This window comes from Odocoileus virginianus, chromosome 5 (genome assembly GCF_023699985.2).
Source record: "Odocoileus virginianus isolate 20LAN1187 ecotype Illinois chromosome 5, Ovbor_1.2, whole genome shotgun sequence".
NCBI lineage: Eukaryota > Metazoa > Chordata > Mammalia > Artiodactyla > Cervidae > Odocoileus > Odocoileus virginianus.
The window spans coordinates 31,683,466-31,701,739 of NC_069678.1; the positions used below are offsets into that span (position 1 = coordinate 31,683,466).

Consider the following 18,274-nt stretch of genomic DNA (forward strand, 5'->3'; position numbering starts at 1 on the left):
TGATTGGGCATTTCTCCCAGAGAATTGAAAACTTAAGTTTACACAAAAACCTGTATATATTCACAGCAACTCTATTTGTATTAGTCAAAAGAATGAAAACAATCCAAATGTCCTTCAAAAGATGAATGATATATCCATAAAAGGGAATACTACTTAGCAGTAAAAAGTAATACAATATTGATATATGCAGCAACGTGGATGGTTTTCAAGGGGAATTATATGTAACTATACACACACACACACACACACACACAGTACAGGTTACATACTACATATAACTTATGTTCCTATATATATTATAGGCTACACACTATATGATTGCATTTACCTACATTCTCAAAATGCCAAAACTACAGAGATGTAGAACAGACTGGCAACTGCCAGAGACCAAGGATGGTTGCTGTGACTATAAAGGATAGCACAAGAAAAACCTTTGTGGTGATGGAATAGTCCTATATCTTGACCGTGGCAGTGGTTACATGAAGTTATACATGGGATAAAACTGCAGAGAAGTACACACACACACACACACACACACACACAAATGAGTTAATGTAAAACTGGTAAACATGGAATACGTTCTATAGGTTAATTAACAGTATTATACTGATATCTATCTCCTGATCATGATATTGCACTAAAATTACATAAGATGTCCTCATTGGGGGAAGATGGATGAAGGGTTCAGGATACTCATGTATCATTTTTGTAATTTTATATCAGTCCCCAATTCTTTGAAAATTTGAAAAGTTAAAGACTATATGTGCTTAAAAAAATGTGTATTTCCTAAGAGTACATTAGTATACAACAAACCCCATTGGAATATCTCTAAGGGGAATGGGTAATAAAATGAAATAAATTGTTAGCCTTGCATTGGCTAATGATGATGAGTATGTGCCATAAAAATTGGAATATGATGAACTTCAAAGATGTTAAAATGTATATTGATTTTAACTCTGAATACAAATAAACCTCTTTATAAGAGCCCAAATTACAAGGGCAGACAAACTATGGATGAAATCCTAGCTCTGCCACTTAGCAGTTCTGTAGACTCTGGGCAAGCTACTCTGCTTCAGCCATCTTATCAATTAAAACGGGAACAATGACACTCATCCCCAGTGTTCTTAGAAGTGTTCAATGGGAATAACATAGGTAAAGTAGTTAGCACAATGCCTAGCACATAGTAAGCACTCAATCATTAGTAATTATTATTATGATTATAAGTGTAAGCACCAAATTAGTTTTTGGTGTTTTCAAAGTTGGCTGACAAAGGATATAAAATTTTATCTTTCCTCCAGAAACTAAAACTAAGCTGGCAAGATCAGAAACTCTTAACCTTTTTCATTATTATATTCTGAAGTTTTATACACAAATAAAATATTTGTTGAATAAATGAACAATTACAAGGTTTAATTTCATCTCATCAGTAAATCTTTATTATGTACCTAAAGTTATATACCTTCATGGGACTTCCCTGGTCCAGCGTTAAGACTCTGCACTCTCATTACAGGGGGTGATGGTTCAATCACTGGTCAAGGAACTAGGATCCCACATGCCATACAGCGCGGCCAAAAAAAAAAAGTTATGTACCTTCATCCTTCATGTTCCGATCTATCTGTGGACCAGCATTCCTTTCTCGGAACTGTATGCCCTGCATGTGTCTTTGCATAGCTTCCTGTATTACTTCAAACAATGGTTGATCCTGTTTGAGACATGGATGTTACATCTGTTAGAAATTACATTTTTCTTATCTTCTTCCAAATTCTACAACTGAAGCTTTGTGAAAACATGTATTTTCCCTTAAAAGAAGAAATAGGGATTAGGGGTGGGACTGGGAAAGAAGCAGCTTTCATACATCATATAATACAGCAGACCTTTCGCATGTGAACATTTAACATATTGTAGTTTTAACTGTAAATTTCTGTGACATGAAATAACCTGTAATTCTCCTGATACATGAAAAAGAATCTTGTGAGTTGTGTGATCTGTTAGAGTAAGCAGTTCAGCTAATAAACAAATCCAGCTTATTATACAGAAATCCGAGTTTTAAACTGGCATTGTTTCAATTCATCCACGTACATAGCAATGGAGACAAATTATATACTAAAATGGTAAGATGTGTACATTAAAAAATTTGGGGGCAAATATTCTTCAAACACTTCATGATATCAAGGTCTAGCCCTGAGATAGCCCAGAAGCCCTCCACACCAAGTAAACTGTAACATAAATGCAGATCAGATGTGGCAAAAGTACAATATCCTGTACATTCTTGACTGGGGAGAAAAACATACACAAATGTTTATTCATTCTACGCTGCACATAAGACAAACTCTAAACTCCCTGGATTGGTAGCCAAGGCTCTCCACAATCCGGCCCCCACTCTCCACAATCCCTTACCACTTGGCAGGTGCCCTACACAAAAAGCCAAACACTAGATGGAGCAGTATGTTCTAAGCTGTGCTCCAATCCACCCTGTGCTTTTGTTATTCTTTTCATCTCTAATGTCTTTGCATAATTTCCCTCATCTCGGACGAAATCCTACTCACCTTTCATGGTTAGTTTAGGTGACATTTTAATTATGTTATGTAGTCCTCCCTGAGACCCACTACGAGATCATCTCTCTTTATGAGACTAAAAGAGGCACTTCCCATATATTTCTTTTTGCAATGATCGTATTAGTAATATATACATATCACCTCTCCTACTGTGTTGCAAGCTCATTAGGTAAAGAATAAATCATCTCTGCAGTCTCTCACAGCAGCAGCAGGGCTAAATAAATACCAATATTTGAAGAATTTGTAAGACTCAGATTCTTAATTACATGTATTTTTACATTAGAAAGTAACATTATTCAGGAAAAAATTATTTTAATAAATGATCTTTACCACTGTGCCGGCAGACAAAGGAACAGAGTCATCTGTAGGATACATTCTGGAAACTGGGCAGTTGAGAATGTCCAGACCATTTGGAACCATTTTACAATAATCCTGAACACACTGCAGCCACCACCACACAGCATCCCGGCAGTTGTATCTGGCGTGAGTTCCTTCACCCAGGAGATTAGGAATGAGGCCGTGTCTCAGGGTACTAGCAAATGCTAAAATGATATTCCTAAAACAACAGAATTAGGTGAATCGTTTGACATGAAAATCACTTTAAAAAACTAAAGGCAAAAAAAGTCACTTTCGGTGATCATTATTTTTTATTATTTTCTCTTATTTCTTTGTATTTTCATGCAGAAAGTGGTCGTAATATAGAATAAGCACTGAATTAAAAATCAGGAACCTTGATCCTTGCCTTGCCTTTTTCTCTAACAACCTGTATGACCTATTCTCTGGGAGAGTTTTTTTCATCTGTGACCAGGTGATTTTTAAGGTCCCTCATAACCCTAGGTTTTACTTTTGAAATCCCTAGTATTTCAAAAGAACAGGAATTTTATTACCTTAAATGGCAGATACCAAAAATAAAGCAAACATATAAGAAAATTAAAGGTAAAAACTGACCCTGAAAAACATTAGTTTTCAAAAACTTGTAGAGAATATTTTATCTTTCAACATATTATTCTACCATCATATACCAAATGACAACTTTGTAAGATGGCATGGCATTCTAAAAAGAGCATGAAACTGAGAATTAAGAAGGCTGAGATTTAAATCCTAGTGTTGCCATCTGTATAACCTTGGAAAAGTCATTTAAAGTTTTTTTTTTTGGCTGAAACCATTTAGAAATTTAATTAATTCTGTGTATCAGGTAATACCTCTCTCTTAAATAATTGTGTAAAACGAGCTTTTTTTATTTTCTGCAGTACAAAAGTGTTAGTGTGGAGAGTGACACTTCCAATTAATAAAAGGTCAGAATACTAGCAATCTTAATTATCCAGAACATGTCATACACATGGAAGTTGAGTAAAAAGTCCTCTGTCCATGAATATCTCTGCAGAGGGTGGAAGCAGAACTATCTGTGGTAGAGACAGCCATATGTCCACCAAAATGGCTTTCCTAAATGTCCCAGGAAAAATGTCCCAGCATTCTCCAGGAAAAAAAAAATTTAACTGCATGGAACAGGAGTGTTTTCCCCAGGCTCTCTTTCCCTCTCTGCCAGCTGACCAGAGAGAACCCACAGGTCCTGGAAGATTGTATATCATGCAGATAAAGGAGGCTATATCCCTTAACCACCATGTGGAAAACTGCCTCTTAAACACCCATATAGGATCAGAAGATCATAAACTTTGTTTATGAAAAGCCCTTGAAATTTAATGGCTTATAATTCATAGTAGTTAGCACTACTCTAACAAACACATTATCTTCTGGGAAATCTTCTAGATCAGGGGTAGGCAAACTATTTTTCTGTAAAAGGCCAGATGTAAATATTTTAGGCTTTGTTGGCCTTAAATAGTGTGATCATACATTCTTCTTCTTTCAATAACTCTTTAAAAAGGTAAAAACCATTCTTAACTCACAGGTCATACAAAACAGGTGACATCAAAAATATTTTTAAAAATACATTTTTTTGCTACAGGTTTTAACTTATAGAGCAATGATTTCAAACTTAAGTCTTAGGCCACTGAAAATCACTTGGAGCCCCTGCAAAAACACAGATTTCCATTTGTCAACTCTGCCTTTCCACCTCTAGGTTTGGACTCAGGGACTTTGCACAGGGACCAAGAATTTGCATTTCTAACTAGTGGTCAGATGGTGGTAGTAATGATTTATGGAACACTATATAACACCGCTGTAGAGCCTTCCTTTTCTACCTTTGATAAACGCACTTGTAGTGCTGTGACACAGAGAACACCATTTTAAGTCTAGAAAACATAAAACTGGAGGTTATGAGGTCTGCACTAAAAAGAAGGCAACCTGATATTATAATTCTCTCTACAGGATTCTGTCATTATGGAAGAGCAAAAAATGGAAGACTTTCCAATTTTACCTAAAAGTCATCTGCATTCTTATACTTAATTCGGGCACAGACATTTTGCTCTTTAGTGAGCGATGTTTGTAACATCCTGAAATAAAGTAGCAAATGCTGAAGATAACCTGATCTGTAATGTGAAGTATTAGAATTTGGTAACTTCAAAGATTTTCACACCTTTGAAATTCTATGATCCTATTAAATGAACACACAACAAATAAAATAAAAAACACACCTCAGGAAAACATGCCTACCTACCAAATGTTGAGAATAGATGAATAAGAAAGGTCTGAAGAGCACCGAAAAACACTCAGACATAAACTTGCATTGCAACTTTTTAAAGATTTCCTACCTGGCCTCCAAATAGCGTCCAGTAATCAGCAGTAGACCTCTAAGGGCAATAAAAGTATCCCTTCCCCAGCAGCGGAAAATACCAGCAGAGAAGTGAGGTAAGCCTAACAGAAAACATAGTAGAGTAATCTATTAACCTCAGTATACACAAGCTTATGAACTCCACGACTATAGATGAGCTGCTCTAAACTTTGGGGTTAAGGAAGAGGTGAAAAGAGTCTTCAAACTCTCTTAAAATATTCTGCAGAATGTATGGTTATTCTTATGTCTACTTTTGTGTGATGAGGTTCCATAATCATATCTGATTCTTAAAGGAATCTGTCACTCAAAATAGACTAAGAATCAGTGCTATAGAGTGATGCTTATTTGAACTGGTTAGAATGTGTGAATTTTTAAATACAAACTTTCTTTTAGCAAATTAAAGATTAAAATCAGAGGTCAGATATTTAACACATAAAGAAACACTCAATATAGTAATAATGATATACTATAAAAGGTTCTACCTGCAGTTTGAAGGCAACAAATTAATCTAAACATGGGATGATTACCTTAATGACAAATAATTACATGTTTATTGGTCTGTCGCTCTAGGGTTATTACTTTATCACCAAATTTTCCATTAACTTAAAACCATTTAAAAGTGTCACAGTTTGTTAGAAACAACTTTTAAAGGTGAAAACAAGGATTTCAGATGTTAAATCACTTGAAAACTTTAGGTAACTGCAGCCTTTATACAGGAAGTAAAACAGAATGACCATAGATAAAATCTAAAATTTTACTTTTATATTGAGTTTGGTTTCTTATGAAATGTGAAAAGAAATACAATTGTTATATGTAACAATCAGCAGGAAAATAAAGCAAAGGAAATTAGCATTTCACTTTAAAAAAAACTGCTGAAGTATAAATGTAACAAAAATTTCAGGGAAGAAAAACTCAGGTCATAAATAACATGTTCACAGCATTCATTCATAACTATTTTCTAAACACTTAACACTATCTGACATTATCTTGTTTGTCTTCTGGTTTGTTGAATGAATGTCCCTCCTCAGTAGAAAATACAACCCATGATAACAGAAACCTCATTAAACTTATTTGCCAAGTTATATCACTGAAAACTCTAACTGGTATATATCACTATGAAAGTGTATTGGATGAATGAAATAAAAGATTAATTATAAAAGGTAAACTGAGAGGTGAGAGAATTTGACTAAGACAAAATATTGGCAATACTTCACAATTAAAGTTTCTGTTTGTTAGGTCTTCACCTTGGAGAAAGACATTATCTTTTTCAGTTAGGAAAAGATCAGAACTAGAGATAACATCAGACATTTCTTTCTCTATTTTCTCCCAAATAGTGGTATAAAATTTCCCTAAAAACCTTTATATTGTTTATACACAGTTAGACTTCCCAGGTGGTATAGTGGTAAAAATCTGCCTGCCAAGCAGGAGATGCAGGTTTGATCCCTGGGTCAGGAAGATGCCCTGGAGAAGGAAATGGCAACCCATTCTAGTATTCTTGCCGGGAAAATTCCATGGACAGAGGAGCCTAGTGGGCTACAGTCCGTGTGGTGGCAAGGAGTCAGACACTACTGAGCAACCGAGCACCAACATACAAGGTTGACACACAGTTTATAAATATGGTTGATGACGGTACTGAAGACAGCAGCGAATATGTATATATATAGTACTCCACGTTGTACACATTTCCTAGTACTTTAACCCACTTAACACCTGGTATAAAATGTAAGTATAGACAGATCCAAGGGTAAGTTTGAGTTGGTATGCCCTGAACACAGGCACTCTTGTTAAAAAAGTCAAAACTAAAACCTCTAGCATAGCTGTGTGAAAATATTTGTATTCACTAAAACATTTTTTAAATTAATTAATTAATTTTATTTTTGCCTGTGCCGAGTCTTCAGTTGCTGCACAGGCTTTTCTCTAGTTGCAACGAGCAGGGACTACTCTCTAGTTGCGGTGTGTGGGCTTCTCATTGCAGTGGCTTCTCTTGTTGCAGATCATGGGCTACGGGGCATGTGGGCTCCAGTAGTTGCGGCTCATGGGCTCTAGAGCACAGGCTCAATAGTTGCGGCATATGGGCTTAGCTGCTTTGTGGCATGTGGGATCTTCCTGGACCAGGGATTGAACCTGTGTCTCCTGCATTGGCAGGCAGATTCCCAGGGAAGCCCTATATTAACTTTTTGACCTTTCAGAATATATGACTTACAGATCACACATCTTCTGAATAATTTCTACCTTGTCAATTAGTGTAAAAGTTTATAATTATACACATATTTTGTATCACTGTCAGAAAAGGAAGTAGCCTTTGTATCATTTAAAAATGAAACCAAGAAATCTATCTGCAAATCCGTATACAGTCCTATATATTGCTAGTATGGAATACACAAAACTCTCCTTTAGGATGCTAGAAAGAAATACCGGAACTTCTATCCATATTTACAAACTATATTTTTAGTTTTTTTTTTTGTTTTATATTGTACATGATATGTAAACATACCAAGTATACTAACATATGAGTATATCATTTATGATCTCAATATTCAATACATTCATTTTGGGAGTGTTTAACAACAGCAGTGGATAATAAAAAATGTTGAGATCACTATTTTATATAATAGGTTTCTAAACAATAGGCTTTAAAATCAGCTTCTGCATTTTTTCCACAATGTTCGTGTTCAGTTTTATGACCATCTGCTATGGATTCACAGGGGAAAGTACAGAAGTATATCAAATAGTTGAGTGAAAATCTAAAACACAATTATATAATTAAAACATTCAGAAGGTTCATATAATCCTTCTAAGTGAAATGTTAATTTCTTTTTTAGTTGTTGGTCCTAGTAGGTCATTTTTATTGGTCTAAGTGAATGCAAATTTAAGGGTAAGCAGAGGCAATCACATAGACAATACCATTACTTTCATCCAGCAATTGGTATTTCTGTTTAGTTTGGAAGTTCTTAACTTCAGTGGACTCAAATATTAAATAATTTTTAGAAATAGCTTGAAATTTATTAAAAAGGAACCAAAAGCCTATTTTGCTGAGAATTATATATGTTACTTGATTTGGGTTTTAAATACACTTTCAGGAAAGATGCTAATGGAGTTGGAAGCATTTAATTGCAATTAGACACATAATAAAAATTATTTAGCATTTGCTTTGTGTTTTGTAACTTGTAGAGGATCTCCACATGATCTCTTGGTAATTACAAGGTTGGGTTAATTTTTTATATTGTGGAAAAAAAAGTAGACTGTAATGGGAAAGGTACTAAAACAGATTTGATTGAAAAATGCAAAATGTTATAAGTTGGAAAAAATACACATGCAGAAGAAAGGGATTAACTGGCCAAAAGAAAAAAATGCACATAAATAAATGTCTGGCGCACAGTGATACTAAATAGCACCGTTATTATTTTTATAAATGTATGCCTGTGAAATTTTACTAATCAGTAATATAAAATCTTGGAAAACATCATGAATTTTTAAAAATAATCATTTCTTTATAATTTTCCTAATACTGACTGACACATTTTAACCTTGTCCCATAGTTTCTTACCTGCAGCAAGAGACACGCAACACTGTTCCTTCTCTCTTGTGATCTCATTCAGCCTGCACGGTACATCCGTAAGGGAAGGTGAAAGAAGTGGCAGAGAAGAGAATCTTCCTACTCCACACATTTGGACTGAACCCAAGGAAAGGTGTTTCACAAAGGTAGAACCATTCTGAACAAAGCTGCAACAAAGTTATAGAGTTCAAAGTGTTATGGGTAGAAATAAAAAAATTTTTATTACTTATTCAAAAAAATTTATTAGGGTAAGAACACCTAATTTGAGAATCTACTTTTTAAAACAGATTTTTAAGGGCACAATACAAATTGTTATTTACAGCCACAACGCTGTATGTTAGATCTCAAAACTTACTCATCTTGCATACCTGAAATTTTATGCCTTATTGATTCAAAAACTTTTAGCAGTATTATTTTAGTTCTTTTTTTCTCTTCAAAAAGTTTCTCTATTCAAATGTGTAGCAATGCTAAAATCAGTTAAGCAGAATTTTAAATTTGGTTAAGGTTTCAGAACTGCTTTCATTTCACCCAGTATTCTATCTAGCTGGCTTTAAAATGTTTATTGTAAAACATGTGGTAGAGTTGAAGTTTTATCCTTTCTGAAGTTATGCCCAAATTGCCTTGGCTGCTCTTCACTGGTACATTCCAGCCTGTGGTTTCATCTCAGGGAAATCGCTAATAAAGGCATATTTCATTTAGAACAATAGCAGAATATTTTTTCTCTTAACTAATAAAAAATTAGAAAAAAATAGTATGTAGATTTAAAAAATTTTATCCATTAACTTAACAACTTGAGGAATAGAGATAACACCAAGCAATTAAAATTTCCCATCAACATGTTTTTTAGCTTTATAGAATAGATTTTAATATCTAAGTTTGTTTCTATACATTCCAGATTAAAGGATGTTAATACATTTTATTCCCACTTATTAACTTTTTCAGCTCTATGCATGCATGACAATTCCTGATGTTTTGGTCTTTTTAAGAGTGTATACACTGACTGTATGTGGCTTCTACACCAACATGCCTATCTACTCAAGCTTTGCTGGGTATACCTTGACATTTGCTTCCATGCTACATCCAGAAGAGTGGTGTATGCACCGATTAATATAGCATCAAAGTAACACGGGATAAGGTAACGTGGGATCTGCTTCAGGTAGAAGAACATAGCCTGCAACCATTTACCAACCTGTTATAAAAATAATTTTCAAAGTTAACTTGGTGTGCTTATAGGTTAGGTGTATTTTAAGAGCTAAATCCAAACATGCCATTGTATTATCTAGCAATCTATTAACCAGATTTTCACTTATAAGAACTGAAAGATGGAGAAGGACTGAAAAATGTTTCAGGTTAGAAAACAACATAAACATATATGTTAATATATATTTCTTACTATGCCCCCCACCTTCTATTCTTTTGGATGAGAATATAACTTTACTTACTTCAGCAATAGTTCCTGACCGTGAAATAAGTCGGTTACTGACATAGTCAATCATCCAGTCTCCAGATCTCAAATTACCACAGAACGGATGCCCCAAGTCATTCTTTGGTCTTATTTCTGCCAATACGGACATTAATCCTGAAAATTCAAAGAAATATCAATACCAATTTCATCACTGGCAGAGGTAGTTTGCTCTCATAGCCCGGCAACCTGCTGCTAGTCTCCAGTGATTGAGGGTGAATATACATACAGCTAGATACAAGAGCAGCATAATCCTCAGTGGCACTTCCCATGACTGGAGGTAAGTGTGGCAACACTGCCTTGAACCAAGATACAAAGGCAGGCTGATGGGGACTGCGGTTGGTCACGTGAGCGATGCAGAGTTTTCCAAGATTCCTGTTTTCTGGGGTTAGTCTTGCTCTTTTGAATTTTAATATTACAATATTCAAAGGCAATTGGCCCAGCTTCCCTATCCTAAGGCATCTAGGGGAAGAAAACTGCTAAGTTTGTCTTTTTACAGTTGAAAAGTGGTAGATTCATGAATATTCAAGCAAGATTTAAGAAAAACCATAGAACTGGCCTCAGAGACAGCAAGCTCACCTATGGTGATACTAAGAACAAAGTCTGTTCTGGAGAGAAACTTTGAAATATAACAGGAGTTTGTGTTGTTGTTTAGTTGCTAAGTTGTCTGACTCTTTTGCAACCTCATGGATTGGATCCTGCCACCAGGTTCTTCTGTCCATGGATTTTCCAGGCAAGAATACTGGAGTGGGTCACCATTTCCTTCTCCAGAAATCGACTCTGTCTCCTGCATCAGCAGGTGGGCTCTTTATTGCTGAGCCACCAGGGAAGCCCATAGCAGGAGGTACTTGGAACTAAATAAAGTATCAAAATGATGTATACAGACATATCCTCAAGTACCACTCAATTAGAAATATCAGAATTTCTATGCACGTGTGTGTGTGTGTGTGTGTGTGTGTGTGTGTGCTCAGTCATGTCTGATTCTTTGTGACTCCATGTACTGTAGCCCATGAGGCTCCTCTGTTCATGGAATTTTCCAGGCAAGAATACTGGAGTGGGTTGTCATTTCTTACTCCAGGGCATCTTCCCAAGCCAGGGATTGAACCTGCAACTCTTGAGTCATCTGCATTGGCAGGCAGATTCTTTACCACTGTGCCATAGAAATTTTTGGACTTCCCAGGTGCCTCAGTGGTAAGAGGATCCACTTGCCAATGCAGGAGATGTAGTATGTTCAATCCCTGGGTCAGGAAGATCCCCTGGAAGAAATGGCAACTCACTCCAGTATTCTTGCCTGGAGTATCCCATGGACAGAGGAGCCTGGCGGGCTATAATCCATAGGGTTGCAAAGAATTTCTATGTATATATAACATATTGTTATTTCAATGACAGACAGCTAGAACAATACTTCTTTCCATCACTTAGTAGGGTAGCAATTTAAAATTATATTGGCTTCACTGACTTCATTCCAAATAAATTTATTTAGTTAGAATTTAATTAATTTTATTGTATATAATAAGCATGTTTTGAAAATTTAAAGTTAAATATATAAATTTAAGATATTATTGTTACAAGAAGTAGGGAAGGGGAATTCGGGTTAGAGAAGAGAAAGGTCAGTGAAATGGTTAAGTGTGATTTGAGTAATCTGAGGTTGTTATTAAAAGCCTACTGGAAATACAAGGTGATCGTCGGAAATATTAAACAGCCAGAGGAAATACGGATTGGTATAGGGTAAAAAGATAAATAAGGGCAATTATATTTAGAATGAATGAGAAAAATCATTTCATGAGAAAGTAGTAGGAAAATAGAAAGTATAGTTATGTCTATAACTATACTTAATTAATTACAAGGAACATAAAGGCGAGAAAAGAAGTTCACACAAGTACAGTCTTTTCAGGCAAGTAGAAAAAGGAGTTTAACATCTTGGAATGAAAATGGAGTAGATATCTGCTTATGGCTGAAACACGTACATTTCTTTATTACAGCACAAAATAAAAAATGAGAATATTTCAGAAAAAATGTCATAAGCATAAAAAGTCTTAAAATTTTTTATTGAAAGCTTCTTACATGCTTGATTTTGCAGAAGGTATGAAAGCTAAAAACAAGAATCCTTCAAAAGGCAAACATTATTCTTCTAAGGGTACAGTCTACTTAGTGGAGTTTGATAGCTAGTTATCACTGAATACTTACTATGAACTAACCACTCACTGTCTAAGTACTTCATACATATTAACTCATTTAATGCCAACAGTAAGCCCTTGTGGTAAATACTAGTTTTATTTCAATTTTACAGATGAAAAAACTGAGCCACAATTTACCATATAATTAAAGCTAGTCAGTGGAACCCATAGTTTGGTTCTAAAACCTATTTCTTGATCATGATCAAACATTCACAAAAAATAGTATATTCATTATTAAAATAAAGCAATAAATTCCAAGGGTTAATAAGAGATATACTAGATAAATACAATGGATGTCTGGAAGACAAAGAAATTACTATGAAATCAATAGTTAAGGAAGGATTTGTGGAAGATGTAAGAATTGAATTGGCCCTTAAAGATGGGAGATGTACAAAGAAATTAGGAGTTGAAAAGGAGGCTTGTTAAGTTGTAAACTTCATGAACCAGGACTATATGTGCAGTAAACCAAATTTCCTAAATAAAAACCTAAGAAAATATGGCTAACCAAATGAATTACGCTGACAGTTAAATATTTAGTTCCTTTATCTCAGTTTACAACTATTCTAACTACAAAATATTTAACTAAAAGTTCTCTTTGTAGGATAAAGCAAATAGGCGATAAAAAATATTTCAAATTATATGAAAAAAGATGACTATACTTACAACCTAGTCCCATTTGGGGCCCAAATGAATGATCTCATTTAATCCTCACAAAAGTTTATGAATTAGACAATACTATTCACATTTTATGAAGGCAGAAGTTGGGGCACAGAGAATTTAAGTTACTTGTCAGAGGTCAATCAATGAGTAGGTGGCAGAGCCATGATCTGAACCCAAGCAGTTGAACTCTGAGCCCATACTCTTATTTCTATAAGGAAGATACCACATAACTCTAAAAAAATACCCCTGAAAAGCTTCACCATCTTTATACTTGCTTACCTTGAAGACCTGCATATTTAAGAGGTAACCAGTTTGGTATGTTATAACATCCTCCACCATCTTCTTGTTCTTCTGATTCACATCGGTAAAGTACCTGATTTAGTTCAGCCAAAGTTAATCTAGAGGCAATACTAACAATTGGAAAATAAAGAAAACTGGTTAAATATAATGAAATTCCACTTGCTCTCAATAAAAATAAAGAAGAAAATCTGAACCATAACCATAAAATGTATGGTTTTAGAAATGTATGTTTTAGGAACTCAGCATTATACTATACATTGTAAGCAGTACACATTATAAACAACAATTAAACAACAAACATGCTGAAAACTCAATTAGAAGTAACACTTCTTCCAAGACAAGGAATTAATCAAGTGCTAAATTTTATTAATTAGAAGTACACTGAAAAAATCTTTTGGTTGTTATACCCTTTATCTTTTAAATTTGTGTTTTTAATCTTTCTATTTCAGACTTAGTCTTTTTTCTCCTTTATATTCTCCTATATATGACAAGCATTTTATACTATCTTAAACTCAAAATAATTATCAAAGGACCAGTAGAAGGATAATCAAAAGTCACAGTTAACTACCTTAGAAATCATGTGTTATTCTACTGTTGCCTATCTCTCCTTTTCCTTTCTGTCCTTTCCTAAGGTTGCACTACCTTTCGGATTTGTTGTTCAAAGAACTAAGATTTTCTTAAAGTTGTTTCTTGATAATGATCAGAATGCAGAAACTAACTCTCAGGGCTTTAGTTTCAACAAAGTTTCAGTTAGCAGTGAGATTGTGTAAGGGACCACACCTACCTGAATGCAACTGAAACCCTACTTTCTTGCACTTCTAATTACTCAGGTAAATCACCTTATATAACTGAATACATATCCTCGTGAATATTATGTGAACACATATTTTCTTGAAAATATTCTCTTTCTCATTTACTTCTGTCTCAACTTAGAACACGACTTAGTGACTAACTCCCCACCATCAACTTAGAAAGCTGTCAGCTCTGCTTTGATGCCTCTGTCTCTGCTAGCTTCCCTCCTCTCACCTGGGACTGACCCTTTGTAATTTGTGAGTCAAATCAGCAGCCTCAGTACCAACTCCATTCTACTGCAGTATTTACCAACATGTAGCCAGTGAACTCCTTGCATAAGAATCACCTGGACAGCATATTCAAGTGAAGATTCTTGTCCTGAGATAATCTTAGTAGCTTTGATGAGGAATGTGCCATTTTATTGGAGAAGGCAGTGGCACCCCACTCCAGTACTCCTGCCTGGAGAATCCCAAGGATGGAGGAGCCTGGTGGGCTGCAGTCCGTGGGGTCGCTAAGAGTCGGACACGACTGAGCGACTGCACTTTCACTTTTCACTTTCATGCATTGGAGAAGGAAATGGCAACCCACTCCAGTGTTCTTGCCTGGAGAATCCCAGGGGTGGGGGAGCCTGGTGGGCTGCCGTCTGTGAGATCGCACAGAGTTGGACACGACTGAAGTGACTTAGCAGCAGCAGCAGCAGCAGTGCCATTTTATAAACATGCCATAGAAGCACAAAACTGCTTCATCTCAGATTTTTAAAATAATGTATCTAAGTATGGCTTGAATTAAGAGTTAATATCCTTACTAATAAAGCTCTTCTAGAACAACAAAACCAATTGAACAGAACAGAAAAACAAACTGATATTTAAAAATGACATTTCACTAAATAAATACAAATGACTTATGAACACAGAAATTAGCTTAATATTTAAAATAAATTGAGATGTAATTTTAAAGTACTTTATAATTACCAATTTGACTAGTAATAGCTCACACTTATTGATCACTAGTACTCTCTGTCAAACACTGTTCTCAGAGTCACTATATCTCCTAAGTAACTTGCCCAAAGTCTTACTTCTTACAGTTTATAAGTCTGAAATTGAATTTAAATCCAGGCAGTCTGGTCCCATCCTTTATGCTCTTACACATTACATTATAATAACATATACTCAGTAAGGATGTGGGATACTAGACATTTACATACAGCTGAAAATATTAATATAATCTTTCTGGAAGGGATCTGGCAGTATTAAAAGCCTCAAATACATGATAGTCTAACTCAGAAATTCCATTCCTGGAAATTATCCTAGTATTCATGATATATAACATGTATTGAGCATTTGTTATGTGCCATGAATTGTGTTAAGTGTTTCATGTGCATTATCCAATTTAATACTTATAAAATCTAAGAGGTAGGAATTATTTTAAGCCTTATTTTCCAAAGGAGGAAACTGAAATGAATAAAGTGTAAATAACTGGTCCAAGTAAGTGTCCAAAAAATGGAGACTGATGAAATAAACTATGGTATAGCCAGATATTAGAACAATGTATTGGCATTAAAAAAATGAAATGGTAAAGAGTATGACGCATGTAACTTAATCTCAAATAGCTCAGAAAAACTGTATGTGTGTATATATAAAGATGTGTATATACATATATATGTGTGTGTACATATGTATATATGTATGTATATCTATCTAGAGAGCATGTATGAGTGAGAGAGCATGTGTGCACCCAAATGATAAAGCAAAAGGACAAAATGTTAACAATAAGTGATGTCAATACTGCTGGTCCTTGGACTATCCTGTGAGTAACAAAGATATAGAAAAGCCTTAAAACTGCTTAAATCAAGCTTGTGACAACTTATCAATTATTAAAGTGGCAAATCTCCGTAAAATAAGGCACACTTACGAAGCAAAAGGAATTTTTAATATAGGATCTGCGTTGTCAACAGCAAGACTCCCAGATTTAAAGTGAGGACTGAACTGTGTTAGATGATTTCGAAGAATTCCAACAGCAACTTGCGCATGTGGATCAAGACTAACTCTGAAAACATTAATTAAAATGTGGTTGATTTTTAGGAGTAATTTATTCAAAATTAACAGAATATGTAAAACATTTTAAATATTAAGTCAATAGCTTGAACTCTACCTGAATATAATAACACTTCCTGGAGACAAATTTTCAAATTCTATTTCTTGAATATATTCATTGGGTCCTTTTGTAGTAACTCCAGCTTGTTTAACAATTTTACTTTCATTGAGCTTGAAAAAAATATATAAAACTATTCAATAAATAATTCTAATGTCCTTAAAATGTTAAATACAGTAGTGAGATGAGAGTCCGAAGTACCTGAATATGTTCTCTAATTTCTACTGTGATGTTTGGTATTCCATTGATTGAATTAGCATCCTTCCTATAAGGTGCTGTATTTCTCTCAACAGTTCTAGCTTCAAGAACTACTTCTTCAATTTTGCCTAGGAATATATAAAAACTTTAACAAAATTTCATATTAAACCATCTGAAATTAAGAACTGCTAAAGGGGTTTTAAATCATTTAACTTAAAGTTGAATATATTAGCTAACTTAAAAAAAAAGCAATCTGAGAGTAGATAATTCTATGTAACATACAGTTTTTACAAATGCTTTTAAAAAATTAACAAAACTATTTAAAAGAGATTTCATCAAGTAATAACAGTTTAGCTCTGGGAAACAATGTGAAACCTGCCTAATATTGACAGGAGAGAAAGTAGACCACTTGAAAGGCTTACATTTTAAAAATGGAATATTTCAAGGACAGAAAAAGTAGGGAAAAGTTAAAACACCCAGATCCCACTACCTCACTTAAGAAAATATTCCAAACCCAACTGATGTCCCTGTGTTCCCTTTCTTTCCCTTCAGAGGTAACCACTACCTGCAGGTTGGTCTGCATTGATCCTGTGCATTTTTACTACATATACATGTTTCCCTAAGCACCACATACTATTCTCTATATTTCCAAGTTTATGTAAGTGGATTCAAGTTATATATACACTTGTGCAACTTCTTTTCTGTCGGATAACACTGTAGTTTTTCAGATTTGGTTACACTGCTATGTTAGCTCTACCGCATTTATTTCAAATGCCAACGGTATTCCCTGTATGAGTATACCAAAATGTATTCATTTAACCACGATTGTCAGTGTTTTTCCTCTATTATAAATAACGTTACAATAAATATTTTTGTGCATATTTCTTAATGGAAATGTAGGAGAGTTTCTCAGATACATACCTGGAAATAGAATTGCTAGATCAAAAGATATATAAAACTGAAACTTTATTATTTAAATAATTTGAACTTCAAGCTATTAACCTGACAATGAAAGAGCTTCTGATCCAGAAATCTACTTCTGAAAATATATACTGAGAAAAGTACTCAAAACAAAAAGATTATTTCTAGTGTATAATGAAATCTTAAAGAACACTGCCAAAAAAAAAGAAAGATTAAAAAAAAAAAACACTGCTAAACACACACATAAACGTTAAAAATGGAATGCTAACATAATAAAATATAAAACATTCAACATAATGAAAATCACAATTATGTGGACTGACAAAATGGAAAATGTTTTTAATGATCACTGATCAAAAACAAAACAAAACAAAACCCTGAGATATTACTGTATACACTGAGTGCAACCATGTGAAAATATATATGTATATTAGCAACAACCAGGTAAGATTACTGAATATAAACTTGTGAACAGTTAAAAAAAAAAGCAATAGACATTTAACCCTAAAACTATTCAAGTTGATAACTTCTAAAAATGGGAGTTATGAATATTTTGCAATTAGCAACAAATATAGAATATGATGATTTTTGTGAGAAGCTTCATTCACTCAGTCAACAGACTTGGACAGCTGCTATATGCACAGGAGCATGTTATGCCATAATATATTATATATAATAATAAATAAGGAAATTAAATACACATGTCTAGAAAACAAACAAGCACTAATAAGTATATACCTCAAGGATGCATTTTACAATGTCTGAGTGCTACAG

General features: G+C 34.3%; 1 protein-coding gene across 2 annotated transcripts in view; it reads right to left on the reverse strand.

Annotated features, from left to right (window-relative positions):
* AGL (amylo-alpha-1,6-glucosidase and 4-alpha-glucanotransferase) overlaps positions 1 to 18,274 on the reverse strand; it is a 77,788-nt gene that overhangs the window by 22,920 nt on the left and 36,594 nt on the right. For both annotated transcript variants that reach the window (XM_020911956.2, XM_020911957.2), the window contains exons 18-27: positions 16,583 to 16,707; positions 16,382 to 16,494; positions 16,142 to 16,276; positions 13,418 to 13,548; positions 10,282 to 10,418; positions 9,895 to 10,028; positions 8,831 to 9,006; positions 5,264 to 5,366; positions 2,886 to 3,111; positions 1,591 to 1,702 (exon numbers count right to left, since the gene is read on the reverse strand). In XM_020911956.2, the coding sequence (XP_020767615.1) occupies positions 1,591 to 1,702; positions 2,886 to 3,111; positions 5,264 to 5,366; positions 8,831 to 9,006; positions 9,895 to 10,028; positions 10,282 to 10,418; positions 13,418 to 13,548; positions 16,142 to 16,276; positions 16,382 to 16,494; positions 16,583 to 16,707 (1,392 nt within the window). The remainder of the gene's footprint in view (positions 1 to 1,590; positions 1,703 to 2,885; positions 3,112 to 5,263; positions 5,367 to 8,830; positions 9,007 to 9,894; positions 10,029 to 10,281; positions 10,419 to 13,417; positions 13,549 to 16,141; positions 16,277 to 16,381; positions 16,495 to 16,582; positions 16,708 to 18,274) is intronic.